This window comes from Poeciliopsis prolifica, unplaced genomic scaffold (genome assembly GCF_027474105.1).
Source record: "Poeciliopsis prolifica strain line A6 unplaced genomic scaffold, Auburn_PproV2 SCAFFOLD018, whole genome shotgun sequence".
NCBI classification, from domain to species: Eukaryota; Metazoa; Chordata; class Actinopteri; order Cyprinodontiformes; family Poeciliidae; genus Poeciliopsis; species Poeciliopsis prolifica.
In genome coordinates, this window is record NW_026562393.1 from 201,853 (window position 1) to 227,937 (window position 26,085).

Consider the following 26,085-nt stretch of genomic DNA (forward strand, 5'->3'; position numbering starts at 1 on the left):
TTAAATTTTTTATTATTATTTCAGCCAAAACTGATAGATACCAAAAAAAAGGTACAGACACCTGCAGCAGAAACAAGTAAATACATTTAGTGCATGTCTGGTTGTAAAGCTGAACTCTGACACTTCACTAATAACACATTCAAACATGATCAAACTCACAAGTTAATACTTCATACGTCTCCGTCGTCGACCCTTCTGGGAACCAGCCTTCAGAATAACAGAAGCTGCCACAGTTAATGCCCCGTTGCATCAAAATATTCAATTAGCTTTTATTCCATAATCAAGAATGTGCAAACGTTAGAAAAACGCTGATTTAAAATACTGTGCATACATGTTGAGAACGTGTGCGTGTTCCAGCAGGTCCACATGCAAGCACTTCCCGAACATTACGAAGGAAACGGGTGCAGGATTTGGTTCACGTTGGTTTACAAAAAAAAAAAAAAAAAACAGAAAAAAGAGAACAGAAAACACTACAGTAATCAAGTGTAAAGCAGAACAAGGACCAGAAGGATCCGAGCGCACGTGCAAGTCACCGTGCCGGACCCGGACGAGGCACAAACCAGACACGAAGCGTCAGTCCAAATAAAACAAAGACTACGGTCAACATCATGCTGACGAAAGTACAGCTCAGGCCACATTCCATCTTTAGGTTTAGGAATAAAAAAATACTTCATGTGATAAAGACTCTGGTGTTCGATCTGTTTGTAAGAATATATACACATAGATTTGTTCCTTTCTATTTTTTCTTCCTCTTTTCCAATTTTAACTGAAACATCACAAACGGATCAAAACCTACATTCAGTTCATGCTGAGGACGGGGGTCAGGGGTCAGGGGTCGGGGAGCTACCAGAAGTACTGGAATCCTTACAGATAAACTGAACTGGGGGGAAATGTCTTCTTTCTTTTGTTTTTGATTTCTCCAGTTCTTCTCCTGGGTGACCTGAAGGGTCACAATGCCAACATCCTGAAGGGGGTGCAGTGCCTGGGTTCTTGGTTGCATTGATCATTATCTGTAACAGTCGATGCCATTGGTTCTGAGGCGTGGTGGAGTTGAACCAGCAACTTGAAGTCGATCTGGTAACCGGTGGGAGGGTTTGCTCTTTGAGTCAGAAAGTTCTGCTTCGATAGTTTCAGTGTATCACAGACGTTCTTGTGGACAGAAGAGGTTCGTATTCAGGATGTTCTGCTGAAAGACGACTCTGCTAGACGAACACCGCGAACAAGGTTCCCCCACAGTCCTTAAGCTCTTGAAGAGTATGTGCTTAAACTTTATTTCATGCCCCGATTTCAGGAAAACGTTCAGGTCAAACAAAACATGTAACAGGATTGAAGTCTTTACAATTTAGATTTTAGATTTCTCTCTGAAGTATGCTGTCCTTTTACATTTCCTGCCTAAACACCACCGAAGAAAATTTGGTAGTGAATCCAAAATTATGTGCTTGGTTTTACGTGCAGCTAACAAGACCGCGACAAGCTAGCAGTAAAAGACAAAGCTGTTCGCCAGTCATCGTGACGCTATTTTTTAAGATGCAACACAAAGAAGAGCTAAAATATCATGCAGATCTAGTTGCACTGCTGTCCCTCTGCAATTAGGATTTGCTGGATGAGCAGAAAGCATAAATAGCTGCTAACCTGACGTGATCTTTGTTTGAAATGTTGACCAGAAATCAATGGAACGGCCGAAAATCTGATGGAATACTACAATGAAAAGGGTTCATGCAAGGATAAAGTGATGTACTGTCATCTCAACTGGTTTCCCATCAAGGGAAAACCTGCGAACAAACAAGCTGTCCACAGACTAAGTTTTACTTTATAGCCTGAAACTGTTCAAATTATTCGGATTAATTCAGAATTAGCACTAATGGATCAATGTTGGTCACTGGTTTCTGTTAAAACACAAACTTTGATGTCAAGATGTGGAAAATCCTCCTTCCCACGTCTTTGGGGTCTTTGTAATCTCACAATTTCACTTGTTGTTTACATGAATGTGCCTCTGATCACCAGATTTGTTTGCACAAAGGCCTGTGAGGAACCTTCGATAGACGGATTTAAAGAACCGATCTGAGCTGTTTTGGATGGGAGTGAATACAGTGAGCGTTTGACCTTTAGATTTAATACAATAAGCCATAAACTGGTTGAAGGTTTTGCTGCAGCTTTCCGCTGTGATGTGACACTGAATGAGAGGATGCGAGTCCTCGCTTGATGCAAGGTCTGTTGGTGTCATGAGGTAAAAACATGTACGACTCAGTCGTTTTGCAGTGGCTCTAACATCCATGTAACGTCCGTCATCCAACAACGCGTTTCCTCTCTACAGTGTGCTGCTGAGAATCTCTGAGACCTGCGCGTTTGTCTGGTCGTCTGAGTCCACTTCCTGGGCAGTGGCGCCCTCTGGCTCCTCCCCCTCCTCTCCAGACTCCGCCTGTGCTACAACCACTGACACTCCCGCAGCCGTTACAGCCTCCCCCTCCTCCCGACTCGGCGACGCGTCCTTGCAGGGCTCCACAAAGATCCTGCGAACGTGGGGCCGTGGTTCCCGGTGCCGGGCTTTATGACTCTCCAGGACGCAGGAGGCGTGGCTTACATAGGTGAGGCTCGGTGGGGAGGGTGGGTCCCCCAGTGGAGTTAAGTCGGCATCCAGTTGCCTGGTGTAAACACCCTCTGATAAAGACCCAGTGAGATTCTCCCCACTGTGGCCCCGGAGCCAGCGCTGGGGCCCGCTGAAATATTGCCCCCGGTGGCTCCTAGAGAGCAGTTTGCGTTTGGCCGGTGGATTGGCAAGACCTCTCAGAGAGGCAGGGCCCTCCTTCGTAAGTGAGAGGCCCTCAAAAGTCTTAGTGGTGTCAGACAGAGCTGGGGACAGGGGGAAGGACAGGGGAAGGTCTTTGTAGAACCTGGGGGACAAGGGAAGGGAGGGAGATGTAGGCAGGTTTCTGCAGCGAGGTGGCGGGTTAGGCGAGGTGGGGAGGGAGAGATCTGCAGATGGAGAAGTGGAGGTAGGTAGGAGAGGATCCTTCCTGGGAGTGGAGACTGGGAGGTCTGTCGGTGGGCAAATACTGTACCTGAGAAAAAGAGAAATCAGATTAAAGGTGAGGTAAGTCTGGCCAACTCGCCTTAGCCTTCTACTTCTGTGACCGGATCCCGGATAAGAAGAAAATGGATGGACGGAATCAAGCAAAGCCTTTTGTTTGAGGGAAGCAAAGCCAGTATGTTAGGCTTCTTTCTGGACCCTCCAGAGCATCCCTGATCTTTTGAGACGGTATTGTAGTTCGAAACTGGAGTAGAGGATTTTAGTATCTGAATTACCGTTACCTGAGTTCATGGATCTGCAGGACGTCAGGGGCGCTTCCGCCTAGCGAGTGCATGACCTGCTGGGACAGATCTGAAGCTGGGGAGTAGAGCAGATCCAGTTCGCGGGGGCTCAGGGCGTCACTGGAGTCATAGTCGCTGTCAGTGGGCAGGAACACCTCGGAGGAGCCGTCCTCATCTGAGCCGAGCAGAGAGTCTGTCAGACAGACGTCAGGGTAAAATCTCTGAAGGTGCTTTGAGTCTGTTTTTTAAGAGGAAAATCTTCATACACACCACTGATGGCCTTCCTCTGCCGGAGCTCCGGTGATGGGGAGGGTGTAGGCATGTAGTCCATTGTGGAGGAGGTGGAGTCCGTCTTCTGCTGTCCAGAGTCGCTCTCTGGAGCACTGGCGTCCACCAGACAGGTGATGAGTACACCGCCATGGGGCTGCTTGTAACGCGCATACTGCAGGGCGTCTGTTATCCAGCGGAGGTCACGCCGCATCTCATCCAGCTGCTGCAGAGACGAAAAGACAAGCAAATGGGACACCGGGGAACATCCTGGTCTTAATGTAGGACACGCCAAACTATCCAGAGATTGACCGTGACTTTGGAATACTTTTGTATAAAGAAGAATTCATATTAATCTTCTGACGGGAAACTTGCTCGAATCACGATCCCTTCATCACTGTGCTTGACAGTTGGTACCGTGCATTCATAGTGCTGGTGGAGCAATGAACCCTTCCAACACTTCTCTGTCTGGAACAAAGGAAATGCATCCGCTGTCTTAATTACAAGCCTTGATTTATCTACAAAGCTCTCACTAACCAAACCTATCCGGGTGAGTGACCATGGTCTGCATAGAAAGTGACCAGACTAAGTTAGCCTGGAGGATAACTCTTTAAGGACAAAAAGCAAGCAGATTCCAAAACTGGGTCCAAACTGGATTTATAAAGTACGTAGATCTTTTTCCTTCGCCTGTTCCGTTGATGTGTGTGATGTCAGAATCCTGCAAAAAATATACCAATGTTCCAGGTTTGGTTTTCACTAAAAGTGTTTCTTCTATGCCTTATAACCATGGTCCCAAAATAGAGCGATGGGAAAGAACTAAAACGGACTAGGAGTCACAGGATAAAAAAGAAAAAAACATGAAGAAGCTCCTTTGTTAAAGGAGCTTCTTCAAGAGGCTGGATGTTTAAGGACAACGCACATCTCCCCCATCATTTGGAGTGCCATGTTAAAAATCTACAATTGTTCTGCGACTCTCCCTCACCGTCTAATCACATTGTTTTGGTTCAGCCTCAATAGGAAATTCGGAGAATCCAACCGAGACAATGTGGTTCTGGAAAAGCTACTCATTGAAAGCTCAGATGTTGGATGGATTGTTTAATATGTAGTGTCTTTTTATACTTAATATATATATATATATCTCTTGTAAAAACATTTTTCTTTTTCCTTGGTTTTTATGTGTTATTTAAAAGGATTTTGTTCAAAATGATTTTTGTAACCTTTTTCTAAGTTGATTTTGCTTTAAAAAATTTGTATTTTTATTTTAATAACTATTTTTACATAATCTATCACATTTTCTGTCTTTTTGATCATTTCTGCCTCTTTCATTATGCACTGCGTTCTTCCTGGTTGTGGTCTGAGATGGATCTGCATCTGTCCGTCAGATATTGGACCTCTCTGAGCGCTGGAGCTCCAGCGCCAGCACCGTTTGATCTTCTTGGCTTTCTGTTCAGCCGAAACGCAGACAGGCTGCAGTGGGACGACAACAAACAAGAGATTTTCTGGAGATTCCACCACAGATGAAAAAAAAGCCTTTTGTAGCTCGGGAAGAAAACCGAGCCGTGCAAGTCTTTAAGTTTCCATCTGCAGCAGATTAAACTGACAGCAGCTCCGTGAATTAAACCGCAGATCTGCTGAGGTTTCAATTGTCGCTCTGCAGCTTCAGCAGCTCTTGCAGACTTTTCGGTTTCTGTCTCCGTCTGAGGAGTTCAACTTTACTCATTAACGTAGAAAAGGATTAAGAAACTGCATTAATTCAAGAAAGAATAAGCTCCTGAGTAACATAAGACTCAATCTTAGAGGGGGGGCAGTTTCTATGGAAATTTCATCCTTTTCAGAAGAGATGCCGGGCCCGCAGCATCACTCTTCACCAAACAGGAATACAGAAACGGGTATAAAAACTTTGGCTTTAAATGGTCACTTTGAAAAATATTTCATCCTGGAAAAGAGAATCCCATAAAAGCGGGAGATAGTCGGCAAAAATATTTTTTGTTTGATGTACATTCAAGGTGATTTGAATCAAAAGGTTTCAGAATATTTCACGGGATCAGAATCGAAGCTGAATTAAGTTGTATTCTCTGTGAGCTGCTTAATTACTGAATTGTGCTGTGGAGCCCCAATCTGGCCACGGCTTTTTTTTTTTTTTTCAGAAAAAGATAGTCTGAGCTGATCGGGAGGATTCATATCAGCCTCAGTGCAGGTGAGGTGAGTAACACAGCAATTAAACACCGAACTTGTGAAAAATGTGTCATAGGTTTGTATTGACTGTATAACATAGTTTGATTGTTTATAAGTTGGCTCTGTCGTGTTTTTTCAGACTTAGATTAAAAAAAAATAATAATTTCTGCAAACTCTGATCAAACAAACAAACAAAAACAACTGTGGTCTTCTGCAGGTAAGATACAGAATGCTGATACTCCACAAAAGCCCACTTTAAAAATAATTAGAATAGCGAAATTTTTAAAATCTTAACTTGTAATTTAATATTTTAAACCTGTCTGGGTCTTACTTTTTTATAAGTGATGCCCTTCAGCAGTTCTCCTGCTCACATCAGGAGAACACAGTCAGCACAGTTTTTTCCAAACAGTTTTTTCAGTTTGATTCGTTGAATCTGAACTCTGACGGTACAGAGCGGCTCTCCCTGCGCTGCGATTCGTGTTATTTATCCCCGCTTCTCTGTGGTCAGAGTCCATTTTTTCCGAGCCTGACAGAGAGCAGACAGATGGTGTCACTCGCTCGGTGTTTGGAGAGCCCGGCTGAGGTTTTGTGGTCGGCCTCCATTAGAGGCGGGCAGCTCCTCGGTAAGAATCTTCAAATGAGGAGGAAAAACACTCGCCGCTGATCGGATGAAATTCTACGGCAGAAACACTTAGACATTTCAAAAATGCTCCTGCTTTCAGCGGCAGAAGTGCTTCTGCTTCTACAAGCACCTGGAAAAAAAACCCCCAAAAGTTTATTTGCGCTTCCTGTTGTCTTTGCAGATGTTGACCACAGAGAGTCGCTTCCTGAAAAGCTTAGAAAAAAACAAAACAAAAAACAAACAAACATGTTAGCCGTTGGAAAGGAGGCAGTTGGTTTTCTCACCTGGATGTAGTCCAGGATGAGCTGATGTCGGGACCTGGCGCTCGTCAACTCGCCGTCCGTGATGGCCTCCCGCAGTGCTTGCTGGGTAATCAGGGCGTCCAGGTCCAGAACGGAGGACAGGCGGCAGTACAGACCAATGAACTTTTCTTTGTAGGTGCAGAAGTGAACTGAGATGGGAAACAGGCGGGAGCACAGATTTCAGCAAAAGGTTCGGCATCACAGCAGCTGCAGTTTCAGAGAAAATGAGATAGAATATGAATTAATTTGGATTTTTTTTTGTCCCACGTCAGAAATACCTTTTAGAAATACCATGCATAAGGTTAGAAACTTTTGGAAACCGTAGGTCCACCTGTTGACATCGCCTGTGCAATAACTGAGGCAGTCGAGATAAACTGAAGCAAATTTATAGAAGTTCCAAAAAAAAAAAAAATTACAAAGGCATCATTTATATACTGGGGGATTTATTGTGTTTTTTCTTACTTAACTTAGTTTTACGTGTCTAAAACAGCTTTTTTTTCCTCCTGAAATACCCACACTTATTTTTTATCCAATCATAGTGAGAAATAGCTATATTTGGAGTGTATGTTTCGGAAACCTAGTGTAAAACAACAGAAAAATTATAACACATTTTCATTTTATTGAAAAATTTTTTTTTATTTTTGCCACTACCACAGCTCCATGTGATTGTCTTTTTGTTGAAGGTTCCCGGTCACTGCCTGTCCCTCAGCCCTAGTGCATAAACTCAAATACTTTCTGATCAACTTAAATGCTTTGTCTTGAATGCCATTGTTCCAAAAAAACAAACAATATACCCAACAAAATAAATAAAAATAAAAAATCTTTAACTCTTCCTAGTATTAAAGAAATGACCAACCACCTTGTTATCATCATTGTTCTGACCCGATCGATTCTCTTGAGCAGCATGCAGTAGATGATTAAACTGAGCAGTAACAGATAAAGTGGGCGGCGGCCGGAGCTTGTCCTGCAGCTCCGGCTCCGTCCTTCGTGGATGATGCGGTTTTCGGCGGCGTTGGAGCCGCTTCACGGGTCGAGGACAGACCAAGCTGTGTTTGTAGCAGGAGACGCACTAAATCAGCCTGCAGGCTCCAGCAGGACGGCCTCTCTGCTGACCCCCAAACACACACACACACACACACACACACACACACACACACACACGAACATAGTAATAACACCCGCATGCGCCGCACAATATGCTCTCTCTCTCTACAAGCAGACCAGCATGCACACACACGCACACATGCACCCACACACAGATGCAGATTCATCCTCTAACTTTTGGTTTTAAAGAAAAATGACTTATTTTTCAGATTGCTTTGACATTTTTTTAAAATTTAAGGCCAACAAGGTTTAAAGCTTCTAGTACATCATCTGATTTATTGTCCAAACGTCCTGAAAAACGCTGCAAATCGTTCCAGAGATGTTGGGACAGTCTCACTGAAGACAAGATGTTCAAAGGATCTCTTGTTTGACAAGAAAGTGCCAAAGTAAGAATGATTCATAAAAAGATCAGAAGAGATTTTAGAGCAACATCTGCTGCCTTTCTCTTCAAGTCCATGCATATTTCACCATGACAATAGAAAACCACATTCCTGAGGCATGGCTGTAGAGAAGAGATTATTGCATGCAGTCCTGACCCGTGTCCAGTAGACAGGAGTAGGAAACAAGACTGCAAAAATGACAAATTAGGAAAATTGCACTAAAGCAGCAGTTTGTGCAAGGTGATGTGGCCTTGGTTTTAGTTCTTTATAAATGTTTTGGGAAGCTGGTGAGTTGAAAAGCTCCCTCCGGACTCCTGGTTCTTTCAATCTGACCAGAGCCTGTGTAAGTGCGTGTCCCAGGTCAGAAATACCTTTTAGAAACAGTGTGTGTGTGTGTGTGTGTGTGTGAGAAATGTTGGGCTCTGCGTGCTGCAGAGATGGAAACAGTGTGTGTAGTTACCGAGCTCAAACATCTGCAGCGGGAGATGCAGGAACCCTGACAGAGGGGCGTAGGGGTTGGACTGCCCGGGGGCGGAGCAGACGTCGTCAGCAGGGGGCAGCAGCAGCAGGAAGGAGACGCCGTGGCCGATCTCCACCACTTCCTGACTGTAGAGGCGGAAGTGGCAGGCCTGTGTGTGTGAACACACGGAAACATGATTGCAACCACAAACATGACGGAGGAACATCTATACATCCATGGTGACGTCTGTTGTTAATATGTCTAGACTGTATGGTGTGTTTTATGAGTTTATTTATCTACTGGAATTACGTGTTGTCAAACATGTTTTAATTTTTTTAAATAAAACATATTTTTTTGTTTTAAATTAATTAATTACTTTTATACTTTTCAGTTCTCTTATCTAGATTTATTTACTTATTTGTTTTTGTATTCCTCTTTAAGTTTCGGCTTCGACTCATAACTATGTTGGTTACAATAAACAATTAATCCATTTGAGTAATTTTACTTTTTAGAATTTTTTTTGTCCACTCCTTTCACATCTTAGAGTGTTCAACCTTTCCAGATGGACTGCACAGGTGTCACACCTAGGAGGCGCTGCTGCTGTGTAAAACGATCTTCCTCGATATGGGGCTGTGCAGGTGAGCATACCTGGTGCAGAGGGACATTGATGTGCTTCAGTAGCGACTTAATGGCCGTCTGCAGCTCGTAGTACAGCAGGGGGGCGTGACTTTCTGGCTGAGGCTCCGCCTCCTCCTCCACCTCCTCGCTGCGTCGTTTTTCCCCCACGGTCGCCAGCGTTTGGATCCAGTCCCACTCCTCCCTGAAGGCGCACACAGGAGACGGGTAACCTTACATTTATTGCCTGCAGGTGCATTGTGGGAAACGCAGCCCGGTGTCTTTGCCTCCTCTGGTCAAAAAAACGACTTACGGCCTTTAACAAAATGACTGCATCCGAAAAAACACAAACGGTGAGTTTTTGTGTCTGTGTGAGAAGGAACCTGGAGACGTTGGTGTTGTCCCGGATCCGGGTGTGGCACAGCATGTTGGGGGCCCGCTGGGACACCAGCACTTTGATCTGGTCCACTGAGCTGCTGAGCTTCAGGTAGCCCAGGTAGAGGCCAGGGGCGAGTCGTTGGGTACTGCGCCGCTGGTAAGCCAGGATGTCCTGCCGGGTCAGAAAAAAGTGAAAGAGAAAAAAAAAAAAAAATTAAGAAAGATGGACTGGAGAGTTTTGAAAGCCTGGCCATCATAAGTAAACTAATCCTCCAAGCACACACACATTGATTCACTTTGTATCTTCTTACCTGTCTTTAACTCTCTGGAAATTCTCTTATAGGGCAGAATCATATAAAACTGACTTTTTTTTAGATTTACATCACATTGTAATGTTATTCCCTCATCAAAAACATATTTCTATGTTGTTTTAATTATTTCATGGATGTTTGATTATTCCTTCTATCTTCAGGGGCAACCATTCAGCTGTGTAAAACGCTTGGGGGTACCCAGTGCCTTATGGAGCAGCCCTCCCCAGCCACTGCCCAGCTCAGCTCCTTCAGACTAGCCAGTAGCAATCAGCAAACACCTGATGGAACTGCACACTTGGTGAGATTTTGTGTTTTTGCAGTGTTCTTCCTCACCTGCATGGTGATGATGAGGATGTCCAGTGCGTACGGCTCCTCCGGCGTGGACAGGGACTTCCTCTGGCTCTGCAGTTTGGTCACCTGCATCCACTTCCCGTTGAACAGCGAGTGCTGGCTCTCCGTGTCACGGATGGTCACTAGCAGCACGTTGCCGTGGCGATCCTTGATGGGCTCGTAGTGGACCCTGCCCAGGTTGTGCACGCCGAGAAGGTTCTGTCCGGACAAATAAAGCAGATTAAACCAGAGCGGCAGCTGATCTTTTAAGTTTTTTTTAATCCTGCTGGTCCCGGGTTCAAATGTCCTCACCTGCAGCTGGGCGGCAGCAGTGAGCATCTTGTGGCGGGCCTGCAGTGTGGACGAAGAAGACATGGAGACAGACATGCTCTGTCTCAGCCATCGGACGTCCTCCCACATACAGGACAGCTGCGGGGCAAACGCAGGAGAAGGTCACTGTGCTGTGGGTCTGCTAATTTAGGAGGAAATGATCGTCAGTCGGGACACTCTGCAAAGCCAGGAGTTACAAATACACTGCAAAAACATGTAAACTTACCAAGTATTTTCGGTGTAAATATCTTAGTCCACTTGAAATAAGACAAAACTAACTTTCGAGTAACTTTTCAGCAGGACAAAGGAGTTTATTTAAGGTTATTAATTGCATAATATTATGTAAAAGAAAATGTACCAGTTCCACTCTTAGAGAAGCAACTATTGCTGTTTTTCTAACTGGGAACTTTCCAAACTGTCAGAAGTCCATCATCCTGCACAGCATATCAGTTAAACATCTCATACCGACTGCGGTTCGCTTCTGCATCGGGATGTTTTCTCATGGTCTGTGGAATTTTCCTGCCACCCTGGCACAGTGGTGTGTCTGTACATCTCAGTGAGTGCAGTAAGATGTGCATGCATACAAAATCCAAAATCTTTCTGAAAAAGATTTTCGCTGACCTATAAATATGCATTCTTTAAGCCCAGCCTGAAATTTTCGGCATCCTATACGGACAATTTGGAGCTGTGTGTGTTTCCTCCCTGCATGGAGCACTTCCTGTTTTAAATGAGACCAAAAAATAAAAAAATAAAAATAAAAATATGGACAACCCTGGCATGAGACTGTCATAGAAAATATACAGAACGTCTTAATTTCCCTTTGGGATCAATGAAGTATTTTTGAATACGAAAGACTGATGGAGTCAGACTCAAAACCAGCGAGTTATTCCACCATCAGCATTTAGATATCAAGCCTCAGTGAGAAGTATGGATTCTTTTCATAACGAGCATTTCTGTATGAAGTTCATTATTATTATTTTTTTAGCCTAGGGCGACATTTTTTCAGAGTCGTTGCTTTTCATCCTATTTGTGGTCCAGGGGGCGGGCGGCCATTGTTTTTAGCATCTCTGCAGCCTGCTAGTTTCACAGACTTCCTTCAAACAATATTTTTCTCTGCCTTCCATGAAATGTTGTTCCAACTCAGTCATTCAGATTAAAGGTGCTCTCAGAAACCCTTAACCAAATTGCAGTGCGACTACTTCAGACACTCCTTCGTTTCCCTTTTTTTTCTCCTTGTTGCTGTCAAAGCTTTAAAGCCCAGACGGCCGGCATTCACTCAGACTCGGGGCTCTGCAGGCGCTCTGCGGGCTTCGGGGGAAAGTGGTAATTTTCCACGTCGGACTCAGAGCTGTAAAGCTGTAAATGTTGCTTTCTTCCCACTCAACACAAGCGTTGCAGCTGCAGTTGCTCTGTGGCTTTAATTGTTCAGCATATCTCTGAAAAGACGTAAGCACAATTTCCTGGAGCCTAATTGTAACGCTTGTCGAGCTTAAATCGTTGACATTTTGTCCGGATGTGAGAGATGATGTCAGAGAATTAAGAAAAACTGAAGGAATAAGTCAGATTTTAGAAGGTTCCTGCTGAAATATGAATGAATTAGATAGAAGAGGAGTGAACAACAAGCAGAAGCGCTGCTTCTGTTTCGAAACGTTGACTTTAATGGACATAGAAATGGGAATTGGTGACTGTGAATATGATACTAGCTGTGTGAGTTTATTAAATGATTCATGAAAGAAAAAAAATGCAATATCAACTGTTATTAAAATTAAACCGGTCAATAAATAATAAAGCCCTGGATATAAACCAGTAATAATTCCTGGTTTATATCATCTTTACTGGTATACATGAAAATGACATTTTGAATAAACGCTTTTTTGTTTTTTTCTCTTTATTTGTGTTTTTTTGTGCCTTTTGCTGGATTTCTAATATTGCATAAAAAGGCTAAAGTGGTTTTAAACCTTCAGAAAGTGGCAATTTAAAAGAAAACAACTTTTTATCGATGGAAAAGTAAATTTACTAAAGTAAGTTTGTTTCAGCCATAATAAGTACAGTGTGTGCTAGCACACAAGAAGGAAAATATTAAAATAGGTTCAAGATTTACTAGAGTATGCTGCAATATTCTAATACACATCTTAACCCCTGGTAAATCAATTTCTGTGTGTACCCTTCACCGATAAAGCAAACAAACATCCGTTTATTAGTTTGAGGTACTACTTCTTCATCTGGAATCATTTAGGACGCAGTTTGAGCGTTTATGGGTGTGGAGTGAGTCGTCTCGGACTGAGGGATGGTGCCACGCAGCCGCTTGGCCATACCTTGGTGAACCAGAGGAAGTCCTGCATGAGCGAGCTGCTGTAGGAATCATCCACTTCCACGATGGGAATCTGCTCCTCGGCAGTCACTAGTAAGCTGTCTTTATGGTAGAACACAGCCGCCAGGTATATCCCCTGCACACAGCGTGGGACAGGTGTTGGATTTTCTTTTTTGTGTGTTTCACAGCCTTCAGCTGTAGGTTCATATGGAAGAGGAATAGTGGCATTAATCTCAAAATGATGAGATTTTTGTTTACGTTGCCTAATCCTCTTCCGCAGGTTAAGATGTTGCGAGTCAAACCTTTTCAGTGTCTTCACAAACTTGTTTGAGGAGTTGAAGAGGTGTTTGAGGCTTCTGGAGACGGACTGCTTCCTGCTTGGGTTCTGTAGTTTCGACGAGTCTACAGAGAAAAAGAAAGCAGCAGAAAAAGTTTTTAACACGTTCAGTCGGAGCCGACCAAAGCGTCATGTCCAGGTAAATCCGGTCCACTTGGCAGATGCTGTAAATGCTGAGGTGGATTTTAGTTTCCGTGCGTAACTCAGGGTCAGGGGTTCGGTCACAGTTCTCTCCCACGTTCAAGTTATCTCCTTTATTCCTCCTCCTATCTCTGTTCCCTCCACGTCGCTCCCCCCCTCCCCGGTCGCCCCCGGTCGGAGCGCTCAGGCGATGCCAATCTCCAGACTGCAGCGGCCTTTTTACTCCGGCTAATTACACGCCACATAATTATCGGACTGTAAACAAACGAGGAGCTTACAAACATGATGCCATGCCTGAAGTGGCCGGCGGCCCGGCTGCCGACAGGAACCTGTTTAGCTCCGACCCGCCACAGAGCGAAAACTGTCTGTGACAAGAAGAAATGCGCTTGTTGCGTTTAAGTCAAACTACCGGAACGGGTTTTCTGCAGGATTGATCCTCTGATTAAAGGCAGGATTCCTGCTTCCATGGAATGTGCTGTAGCCTGAACTGCAGGAATGAATGGAAAATAATGAAGTAGGCTACAGCTAATGAAGCACACAGGAAATATTTTATTTATCAAGAAATCTTTTAAGAGTTGATCTTGTTTTGTTTTTTTGAACCAAACCCTTGATTCTAAGTTTGAAATGTAGACGAATCAAATCGATAACAGAATAATTCATCTCCTGGGAATGTAGAAATCAGTATCCCCCCCCTTTTCAGAAATATTTGCAAACTATTCTTCACTTGTACTTCAGAGCTTTCTTCAACAGTGAAGTTTAGACATTTGTATTTAACTGCAGGAATGAATGGAAAATAATCAAACTGCTCTGGTTAGATGAACCACAGTTTGATTTGTTCCTGGAGATGTGAATGCGAAGTCAAACTGCCATGAGAACCAAAAAACTGTCTGGCACAAAAAACGTAGGTTGCACGGTTTGACTTCAAATGTGATTGTCAAGAGCAGGGCATTCTGGGTAAATAAAACCAAAACAAATGTGTGCCACTAAAGCTGGCAGTGGAAATACTTTTGTCTTTGGCAAAAGAACGCAAGCAGCATCCAACAACCGCTACAATTCGACACCACTCCACTTTTATTTACATTTCATGAAGAAGTTGCGCTCAGCGTTTTCTTGTGAGGGTTGTGTGTCGTTTTCTTTGGCGGTTCCGGGAGCAGCGCCACCACAGGCGAGGAGGTGAACTGATTTTTCAAAGGGGTTTATTTTGTCAAGCGGGAACGTGAGCAACAGGTGGGAAAAGACTTTTAGATTTGTTCTCCAATTTTAACAAAACAACGCGTAGGTTCCAGAAAAATAGCGCTTTAATGAAAAACAACAACAACAAATCAATAAATAAATTCTAAAACAAGATTGAAACTGTTCACAACATTCTAGCTTAGGTCAGACAAAAACAAAACAAAACAAAACAAAAACTGAGAGAACTAAGCATCGCTGAGCCATCCGGTAAAGCGACTGAATTCTGCTCAAATGTCCTAGAAACGTCACAGATTTGAACATCGTTCCTTTGCGACTGGAAAACCTCAAGAGCAAAACTGCGTTCAACCGGTGACTGTGCTGGTGTGCGTCGTCTGAGAGCCGTGCACCAGCATCAGTCCCTCCTGCCGGACGCACAGCGCTGGTGTTTTACAGTCCGGCTGAGCTGTGAACAACAGCAGCATTCAGCAGCTGTAAACGGTCTGTGTGTGTCTGCAGCGCTGCAGGATAACGCCGTCTGACAGCAGGATAATCTGACAACAACTCTGCGGCCGACGGCGGAGCGCCGCCTAATAAATAAAGAATCGAGCTCAGGTTGGAGCTGATTAATGAGACAACATGTTTCCCTCCCCATCCCCCAGATGGCCCGAAATAAGAGCAGCTTCACCTCAGCCTCACACGGCTCTGACCTTTTCGTAACCAATTTTCTCTGATTGTAAACACCGATGTGACAACAAGTCAAGCGAGCGCTTGGAGTGTAATCAGTGCAGAGGGAGGGGGCAGAGGAAAAAACCCCCAAAAAACCAAGAGAGTATTATGACTTATTTTGAAGTAAATTGCTAAGAAAAACCTGCAATCAAACAAAACGGTTTAAAATCACATTGAACAGTTTGACAGAAGAAAGCCTCAAGAGCCACAGGACTAACAAAGACTTTCAACCGAATGAGACGGATTTTCACCTCAGAAACTTGAACTGAGCTCTGATTATCGGGGCATTTTACCGAGCAATGAAGGGATACTTTCTAAAGAAAGAAGTTCTATTTCAAGCAGCAAACCTGGTCCAAACCAGACCTTTCCTGGAGGCAGGAATGTGGTTGACTGCAGTGTGAATGCCGCAGGGAAATGAGACCAACTATCTCATTTCCATTAGTCTTTATTAAAGTCGCTGTCATTTTTGTGAATGAGAGAAGATTTGTTGTCAATATAGCCACATTAAAACAACTTATTTAATGTGATTTTATCTAAATGGCACAGTGCCTATTAATGAACGGATTACGCTGTTGTAAATTTACCGGATTTAGCACAACGCAAATTTCCGTCCATATCCATAAAGCAAATGACAACAGGCACAAGAGCAACATTAATGCAATCTCATTAATAAAAATTAGAAACGCAGTAAAAATAAATTAACAATAGATGTGATGAACTATTTTAAGAGGTCTATAGCAAAGTGCTAGCTTTTTTATAAAAATGTTTTCAAAGCATTATCTGTCATAATAGTAATTCCTAAAACATAAAAAGGTAGATAAGGTTCAGCGATCACAGTGCTGGTTGTTTTAAGCTTCCCCTCACAGGAGAGAAGGTGGAGCTCTCTGAAGCAGTCAGTATTTCAACACCTTACATCCCTTAACTGATAAAACATCCTACGAAAAGGACAATTTTCTTAATTGAATGCCAAAGTCTGCCTTGAAAGGCCACCTAGTTCAATTGCTATGGTTTTTCATAAAAACCTTTAGGATTCGCGGGGCCTCACTCATAAAAGATGTGCAAATAAGAGTGATTTTAAAATAATTTTCAATTCTCAAAACGTCTAAAATGTGTCTAAAATTTGGCAACTACCATAAACGGGAAGCGAACCGATGTCAGCTGAGAACAAACCTGACCGTTTTAACCCAGCTGGGTCAGAAAGGAACAAGATTCGAATAGTTCCTAAACGTTGCGCCTGATGCCGGGCGCGTTGGTTCAAGGCTGTTTTCTCTCCGACTCCGTTAAGGTGTTGACCAGGCGGGAGTCGGAGCCAGCGCGCCGATGCCGGCGCTCCGCCAGATTAATGTGACGTTTTCTGAGAGAGATGGAAACACGTGCGCACACGTCATAAATTACCGCTGCCTGCTGCTGAACCGGCTCTTTGTGCACACGATAATTAATTTCACACATTTATTTTTGGCTCTCTGAGAGTAAACTGTGTAAATATACAGGCCGCATGCGGGCGGCGGGTGTACATTACAGCTGCAAACACAGCTGTAATAATAACCAGCCGGACTTCCACACCAACGCAACGTTTAACGCAGAGTTAAACCTGCAGGACCGGTAACCGGTGGTGAAAATGACAGTACGATTGCTTTTAGTGTAGCTATATTGAAAATCAATGGAAACTGATTTCCTGCTTGATCTACATGAAAATATAACAAGTTTTTATGCTGCTGGACGTTTACAATATGTTGACAATTACTAGACAAACAAATCATCTCTGAGTTTACTGGTCCAGCTGCCTTCCAACTCCAATTCCTGGTTGCGCGACACGATCAAGACGTAAAGAACAAGACTTTGGGTCCAAGCATCTCAGGTGAGTTTCAACATAACTCAAGCCAGGTGGGAATTGAACTCTGCGTTAAAAGTCTAATTTAACATCCGAATGTTGAAGAATTGATTGCATTCGATATCAGTTTCAAATTCACTTTCACCTGATTAATATGAAAAGTTTTTTTTTTTTCAAACTCACATTCCAAAGATAGATTCACATGTTATGTGAATTTCGAAGCACATTTTAAGTAATTTAATGTAACCACACAAATCAGACACCATGCAACTGAGTTTGTTGCCAAACTCATAACCAGTCGTTTTAATGTCAAAAATTAAAACACCAGACACCTGAGTCTCAGATGTCTTGGTCTGTTACCTTACAGACCAAGGTCTGCTCAGTTTTACCACTCACGTCTTTATTGGCAGTGGAAGTGTCTGGCAGACATATAATTAGCGGCGATGTAAACGTCGGTCAGATGCTTTTAGCGGCAATTTAAATGTCTTGTCAGACGTTGTTTTGAGCCTCGGGAAAACGCTGCTGTGGACCAAAATGTCAGCAGAATTCATCTTGGGAAATAACAGGAAAATAGAATCGAAAAGAACACAAATATATACACATTTGAACATTTAAAAAATAAATTAAATACACTTTTTACCCTTATTTGGCAACACTTTATTGGAAGGAGTGTGCATAAGACTGACATGACACTGACATAAACGTGACATAACACCTGTTATGAACACGAAGGAGTCTTTATGAGTGTCTATGACTCTTGTTATGTAGTCTCATTTGGTAAATAACGAAGCTTTTAATGCTAAGTTGCTCTAAATGTGGTATTGAAAATCCATTAAAATGGCCAACTTTGCATTACTCTGTAAATCAATGCAAAGTTGTACTAAAACTTGCATTGAAAATGCATTAAAAGTTCCATTTCCATTATTTACAGGAAGACATTTCATGTCATCATTCACAAAGACTCATTTGTGTTCATAACTGGTGTTATGTTTATGACACAATACCCACCCATTCAAATAAAATGTTGGCCATTATTTTTCTAAGAATACCAAATTGTCGATGCCATGAATGAACATCACACCGTTGAGAATCTACAAAGCTTTAACCGTTTTAACTGGTCCTGTTGTTGATTTCCTTAGGGCGTAGTTTACATCGCACCAGACTCGCTTTGCACAGCTTTCCCCGCTCGCCCCCCGCATGCCGGCGCAGCAGGAGCGTCGTCTGGACTCACCTCCGCAGCAGTAGTGCGTGTGCGTCGCTCGGACCTGCTGCAGCAGTCGTTCCATGGCCTCGATGTGGCCCCGTCTCCTGGGTTCACGGCCGTCGCTCTCCCTCCAGTCTGCAACCAGAGGCATGTGGTGGGAAACTGATAACGGCATCGTTTGTGATGCCGGGGGGTCGGGTCACGCATCATTTCAGACAAGAACGCAGAAAGAAAAACAACAACTCAGTTTTCTGCGGAGGATGAGTATCAGAGCAGATGCAGCATTTGTGTCCTGAGTGGAGGGCTGCTCGCGTTCTCTATGATGGATCTTTCACAACAACATGAAGAAGTGGTGGAGAAATTTAGCCTAGGTTTCTGTCTCTGCTGCTGTTGTCCAAAAGACAAGAAGAGAAGGCTCTCGACTGAGTCCTCACAGATCAACAAGGACACATTTCATTGTAGAAATAACCCACATTCACTACGTAACTGAAGAGCAGAACAGAAACAGGCTATTTTTCAGACTCAAGACTTTTTCAGAACACTTAAAACAGCTGAACAATGTATAAAGCAAAAGATAATAAGCAGTACCTACAAAAATCCGAATGCTCAAAAATTAAAAAAGAGAGAAAAAGAATAACAGAGGACAATTTTACCTTCAAAAAGTCTTTGGTGATGACAAATAATTAAAAGCTACAAGTTCAGGGACTGAATATTTGAAGCACTTTGCTGACCAGCAGGTAGGGAGGAACAAATCGAAAGAATTTGGCTTCTGTTGTACGCTTGCTGGTTCCAGTACACTTTTTATTACAATGATTCCTTTGGGACAACAAGACAAAAATATAAATCTTCTTATGAAACTCGCGCTTGTCTTTAGCTCATGTTTTATTAGCCTGTTGAATTGAGTCAAATTTCCTAATCACGTGTTTCGTTGCTGTGTTCGTAATTTTGTTGGTTTTATCCAAACAGTTCTCAAAGGAAGTACAAAGAAAGATTATAACCTGATGAGGCTCAAAGGACGTTGTCTTATAAATACAATAAAGCCCAAATGTCCTTGGACAAATGAGGACATCTTTCGGATGCCAGACGTGTTTTCTCCAGTGAGAAGTCAGACTTTTTTCTTTTCAAAAATTCAGTTGATTTATATGGTTCGAGTTCACGCCCAACGTAGTACGATCAAATCATTCACACAACTCAACAAATTCAATGTCTCTCATTGACGGGAACAAATAAACGTCTTTCAGACGTCTTCAGATGAAAATATCCTTCAGAGATTATTGTGGTGACTCACCCACATTGAAAAATTAAACACTTTGAGATGTCTCTGTCAGCACTGCAAACACTGATCTGATGTCTTCAGACGCAATCAAAGTGTCTTTCAGACTTTTTCAGAAAAAAAACATTTTGGACTTTGCACCAGCTCTAAGTTGGCGAGATGTTTTCGTGAACAGCTCAGGTGTTTCAGTGGTGGACCAATTCACATTGTCTGCCAGACATCTTCAGCTATAACTCAGATGAATACAAATGTCTTTTCCATGTCTTTAACTGTAATGAAAACATCTGTAAGATGTCTTCACTAATGCCTTTTAGACATACAAATTAATAAGCAGTCTCCTGAAGACTTCACACCTTTTTTTTCCCCAGCCTGGGTCAACTTTAATCTACTGCAGCCTGAAATTAATAGTGAATAATAAAGCAAATAATGAAGCTTTTTGAACAGGAGTTTATCCCTGATCACTTCAAGCAGTTGGAAACCTCCTTCTGGTCCCTCTTTGGACCCGCGTTTCTTCGGCGTCGCAACTGAAGCAGGAAAAAAAACTCCCCGATCAAAACGTCGGTGAGGAAAATATGTCGCTGGAATCTGCGAGAACTTGTTAATGGACGCGGGGCTTTCGTGTTTTCGCTCTCTCTGCTTATTTAAAAACACCCGCCCACACACTCCCTGCCCTCCGCCGCTGTTACAGACACACCGAGTGCAGAAGCGCGCACACGCTCTCGCAGCTCAAGGCTGAAGTGCTCGCAAAAGAAAGGGAGTCGTGACGGCGAGCTGGAGCCGATGTTCCAACCCCGAGGACCTCGGAACAGAACAAGCGGCGCTGCTGACGCTGGTTTGCAGACGGAGAGCTCAAACGCCGTCCACCTGCACTGCTTGTCTGAAATGCCTACACCCAATCGGTTCCACACAGGCAAAGCTTTTCTGCATGTTTTCTAACTTGAAACGCACAAATATGCTAAAATGAGAGATAGATTTGCCTTCAGCATCGGAAGCAAACATCGACAGTGATGTCAACGTTACAGAGTGTGATGTGTTAAACACTCAAGCAGCCGATGATGATGATATGTGCCACTTTAGAGATTTATAGAATTTTCTTGCTGTGGCTATGCATAAAGCCACACAACATGATGCTTCAGCCGCTCTGTTATTTGCAGTTCTGACAATATAAACCGCCTTCTCCGGTGACTGCAGTTCACTTAGCCTCCTGTTAAAAAAAAAAAAAAAAATGGATTTTTCATTTTCAGACAAAATGATGGCAGTGGAGCATCTTCAGATCCAGCCCATGAACTTAGCAACTTTTAATAATCACAGTAACATTTCCTTCTTTTTATATTCTTACTTTGCTTCCCCCAGTCTCTGCCTGCTAACTCACTGTAGCTTTAGGTGCTAAAAGTCTTTCCATTTTATTTCTGGCAAAGGTTTGGTGAAGTTGGCGAAATGTTTGCTGATGCCTTTTATTCATTCACCTTGAAGATCTCTGGTGACCCCAACGGAGGGGGTCGCCCACCCGGCACCGTGAAAAGCTGATTCGGCGATGGGAACTTACTGGACGGAGTGGCGGATGGAGGCAGGGAGGAGGCGGGCGGACCCCAGCCTTTCATATTGTACGCCGACACTCGCACGTAATAAAGCCGACCCTGGAACACAAAAGCCGGCAGAGAAAACGAGGATTTTAGTTAGTGCTCTTAATGAGCTCTTCAGCCACGTTTCAAAAATAATGTTGCTCCATTGACAGTGTCTAGATATGAAGAGCCTCTGATAGTTTGAGTGGATCAAATTGGGCTTAAAACCTCTGCATGCAGTTTGGAGAAACTTTAAAACAGGAATTCAACTGGCAACATAGCCATATTTGGCTCATTGTTGCGGCATGATGAATCGGCGACAACGTGTTGCCGTGATCTCATGTTTCGCCTGAAAACTGGACCAGACAGCCGAGCGTCCAACCAGCGGCAGTCCTGCAGCACATGTTGCGACGCTGCATTTCTTTGAGCTGCGGGAATATCTCCGGCAGCTTCGCTCAGCGTGTTCTCTCCGACTCCATTAACACAGCAAACATAGTTAACACAGGAAGAGAGAGCAGAGGGGGGAGGATGCTGCCGTTACCGTGGAGAGGCTGCTGATGGTGCATTTGAGACTCTGCAGATTATCCAGCACCGTTTCACCGGCGAGCAGCGAGAAATCCTTCAGGCAGCTCCACTCCACTGCATACATACACACACAGAGAAAAAGCACACACACACGCAGAGGTGAGGTTAATTACGCCAAAAGGTGTTAGCAGCAAACTGCCTCTCTTTTCATTACAGATCAATAGTTCCTCCTGAGGTGCTCAAATCATCATTAACCTTCTCATTGTTTGGCTGGAAGCCCGCAGCGCTCGTTGGCTGCTACTTTCTGTCTCAGCGCAGTGGAGACGCTCAGCTGTGAAGCACATTTACCGCTCAGTCTCACAGCAAGCGTGGTTCTGCTCTTTAATGACCCGACAGTCAAGGGAACGGCACAGGACGTCTGTCCCCGCAAGACAGCGAGCTTCTGGGCGGCAAACTAAGGAGAAGCTGGGAGTTTTGACCACAACCAGGACTAAACTGGGAATTTCTAAACTACACAGAGAGAGATGTTTTTTTAACTTTACATCATGTCATAATGTTATTCCCTCATTGAAAACATACACAGATTGTTGCCTCGATTCTTGCACGCATATTTGAGAAATCCTTTAATCTCCCATGAAACTGTTCAGCTTTCCATAGTGCCTGGTTGGACCCAACACTGCCTTAAAAACTGTTCAGGGAAAGTGAATGCATGAGCCTCTGAGATTTTTTGTTGTTTTCTTGGTTTTTTTGGTTCAAAATACTCTTAATGTCTGCTAAATGATAAAGAATATTTTTTTCTAGGTGGGAAAACAAAGTTTCAAATATCAGACAGATCATTTTGTCCGTCAGCTGAATGACCTGTCTGGTGTTGCCAGAGTGAATGAAACATTTTGGTTTGCTAAGGAGCAAATTGTTTACTCTTTGAATAAAAAAAATGTGCTTTGATATCCTTTGTTCACGTTTGCCCTTCATATCATATCATGTTAATCTGCTGAAAGCCTCTTTGTTTGCCGTTTTGAAAACTACAGAATTACAACAAAAAGAAAATGTGTCATCAAGCTTAATAATGTTTTATTTAGACCATGTTTTCCAGAGCCATTTTGTTTAGTAGCTAAATTGAAAAGATTTAGAGATGAACATTCATTTTATATTTTTTTGGAATGTATTTGCCTTTGTTTTCTCGTGATCTTTGTAGGGTGTGTGTGTGTGTGTGTGTGTGTGTGTGTGTGTGTGTATTCACCTCTGTACTTAGTCACCACTGTGGAGTTTAGACTCTGTGGCTCCTGGAAGGTGACGGTCAGCGTGGTGCTGCTGCTCACGCTCAGTCGAACCATGGTGGGGGCCTCCGGGGCACCTGACAGGGGGCCAAAGAGAGGCATCAGCTGCAGGGGAATTACGGATTAAATAGGGGAGACATAAAGACAACACAAAAACCTTGATCTATGGCTGTCATGTTTGATTCAAAGAGGGTATTTGAATCCCATACGAAGCCATTTTCCAGGACTTTCTTCCTTGACCTCAGCAACGCTGGCGTTGTGATTACCCCCAGAGTGATGTGGGATAAACTAGCTTATGGTTTCATTATCTCAAAAGTGAAATACTCTGCAGTATCAGAAAGCCAAAGATTTTAATGGGAAAAATCCCTTCACTTTGTCTGCTTTCTTTGCATTTATGAATAGAACGCATGTCATTGACATCCATTCTGTCTACTGAATCAAGCCCATTCATAAATTGAGTTTTTGTTTTGTCACAAGACAAACTTTCTTTATCGCAAATCACTGCTACATGAACAAAGTCCCGCTCCTTGTCCGGTTCAACTCAAGCTCTGTCGTTCAGGGAGAATACCTGAGCCACGTCGTCGGGCGATGTTTCTGTTTTCCACTCACGTGCGTGCTGGAAGCCCGTCCTCATGCGCTTGTACAGCTTGCTCCTCCACTCCCACGTCCTCAGCTGCTTGTCTTTGTGGCAGGCCTCGAGCGACAGGCCGTCCCTCTGAGCCTGAGCCGCCAGGTCGGCCGCCCGCCGCTCGGCCTCCTCCACCAGGGCGCTCAGGTGGGCCTCCCGACTCTCCACGCTCACAACTAAAACACACACACACACCAAACAGTTTTCAGTCATTTAGATCCAACACATCCTGTCTTTCATACTGTGGAACTTTGTTTTTCGCTGTACTTCATTTTGGTGTTAAAACTCCAGCTTTTAGGTACTTGAAATCAAAAAATTTCTGAATGGTTCCGAAACATCTTGTTGGGTTCACATGTGGCGCAGAAGGAGCCACATGTGAACCCAAAGGCTGGCCACAGCGTTGAAAAAAAGTAGGAGTAAAATACGATTTGTGTTAAGCCTGTGGATAAATTTACTTTGATCAAAATGAGCTAAGTGTAATCGCAGCGTTATTGTCCAGAAAGAGTCTTATTGTCTCAAACTGTCCGTCTGCTTCATTGTACATTCTGAACAGAATCAGCATGTACTCGTATCCAAATATATGTGCAGCCTCAGTGGCTTGTTCTTATTTCACATGTTACGGTGGCCCTGACGTCGAACAGCGCTGATGTTTTCTGCGCGTCGGGAACTCGTTACGCAGCGGTCGCCGCGATGAAGCTGAGCAGGAAGAAACACCTCCAGGCCTGCCGCTGGGAACGCGCGGTGGTTATGGCCGAAGCCCATCCGTTCCCAAATGCAGCCAAAAGACCTGCGTTTCAGGGGAGCTGCAGATGTCATTCTCATCTTTATGGTAGACCACAGATGGCGGGGCGATCCCCAGCAGAGCGGTTTTGCAAATTGCGCCTCAGAAAGAGCTTTTATCTTACCCCCCCTTAAAATTAAAAGCGCAAAAAATAAGTGTACAGTTCATTAAGACTGTAGAAGTGAATTGAAATTTGGGCGAGAGCATTTTTTGGACAGATTTGACAGAAAACTGTAGTCCTTCAATATTGCTAGACAGAATGGATGAAAGTATATAGAAATGGATTTTGATGTGTAAGCTGTTCATGCGGAGATCAAACTGTTGCCATGAAATTGGTTTTAATCCTAAAGTTTTGAAGTATTTCACAAGGTGACGTCACAACTCTTAAGATCAACATCCTGTTGGGGGAAAAAATAAAGCAATAATCAGCTTTAAATTGTGAATGTGTAACAACTGTGAAAAGTCATCAAAGGCCATTTCAGTCATTTTAACTCCAACTTTCGAAAGTTTGCAGCTATGAAGCACCAAGCAGGATCATTTTTATTCACATTTCTTTCAGTGAAACCCCTCTGTGCCGGAAGGGAACGTTTCTGTTTATTATGTTGTCGATTTTGCAAACACTGTTCACTGCCAGCAATGTCAGTTCCACACATTTGATGATAACCGATATCGATTTTAAGCTTTATTCAAGATTAAGTTTGATCTGACCCCAAAGTCTCTGCAGAAGCACAGTCTTCTCTGGAAACTCGTAGCATCTCTCTCACACACAGAGTTGTGTTTTTGTGTCTTCTGGGGATTTTATATTGACTTCCATTAATGTTACATCATCCCTAACCCTACCCCTAAACATCACATACCCAAGCCTATGCCTAAAATACACATACCTAACCCCTGACCCAAAAACAACATTTCCCCACATGGGGAGCATGAAATGTCCCCACAAGAAGCGCCGCTCTTCACAACCCCACAATGTTGACAGAAATAGGTTCCCACAAAGATACAAAAACCTTATTCGTATACACACACACACACACACACACACACACACACTTGGAGCGCCATCTGCCCCCACCTGGCCGATTTTACTTGGCACTTGAGGAATGACACAAACAGAGGCGTCGGGCCCTGGAGGCAGAACGACGGCTCTGTTTGTTTACAGGGATGGGATCGTACCACCGTGTGCGGAGCGAAGCCCTGGCTGCAGGGCTCCAGCGCCCTTCAGCACAATAAATCACTTAGCTGTAATTGCTGCAGCGTTACACGCATCACTGGAAAAGTTCAACCATTAAGCAACAAACGCCGTTAGAGCTGTTCGGCGGGAGGCCGCGCAGTGTAAAGTAGCCAATGTTTCTGTAGCGCTGACAGCAAGAAGGTAAGAACCACCTGTCTGCAGAGGACAATGGAAAGACTGATGGAGGAGGGAGAATTCGGACTGAATCGGCTGATGCAGACCTTCAACAAGCGTCTGCATCTGATTAGATCAAGGAAATCTAGCTCACTCCTCCACAATGGTTGAGGTTTATATAATAGATGAATTTGAATTTATTTTTTGTTCTCCAGAAGAATCCTGGAGTCTTTTGCAACCGTCTGATCGCAATGTTCTGGGCTGCAGAAAGACTTGAAGGACCTCCTCCTGCTAATTATTGTTGTTTGGTTCTCTTTGGGTTGTCTTATGATTCTAATTATACCAGGCCTAGAGCTTAGGTGATTTTAGGATTGAGGCTGAAATTGAA

General features: G+C 43.6%; 1 protein-coding gene across 1 annotated transcript in view; it reads right to left on the minus strand.

The window, feature by feature from the left end:
* The window catches only part of ankfn1 (ankyrin repeat and fibronectin type III domain containing 1), a 74,548-nt gene continuing 48,463 nt past the window's right edge, over positions 1-26,085 (minus strand). Inside the window, exons 10-25 of the mRNA XM_055043205.1 lie at positions 23,553-23,747; positions 22,907-23,020; positions 21,683-21,780; positions 21,126-21,216; positions 18,334-18,441; positions 13,197-13,296; positions 12,899-13,031; positions 10,566-10,682; positions 10,257-10,472; positions 9,618-9,784; positions 9,268-9,439; positions 8,620-8,788; positions 6,658-6,824; positions 3,580-3,802; positions 3,310-3,502; positions 1-3,059 (exon numbers count right to left, since the gene is read on the minus strand). Of these exons, the coding sequence (XP_054899180.1) occupies positions 2,309-3,059; positions 3,310-3,502; positions 3,580-3,802; positions 6,658-6,824; positions 8,620-8,788; positions 9,268-9,439; positions 9,618-9,784; positions 10,257-10,472; positions 10,566-10,682; positions 12,899-13,031; positions 13,197-13,296; positions 18,334-18,441; positions 21,126-21,216; positions 21,683-21,780; positions 22,907-23,020; positions 23,553-23,747 (3,014 nt within the window). The 3' untranslated portion in view covers positions 1-2,308. The remainder of the gene's footprint in view (positions 3,060-3,309; positions 3,503-3,579; positions 3,803-6,657; positions 6,825-8,619; positions 8,789-9,267; positions 9,440-9,617; positions 9,785-10,256; positions 10,473-10,565; positions 10,683-12,898; positions 13,032-13,196; positions 13,297-18,333; positions 18,442-21,125; positions 21,217-21,682; positions 21,781-22,906; positions 23,021-23,552; positions 23,748-26,085) is intronic.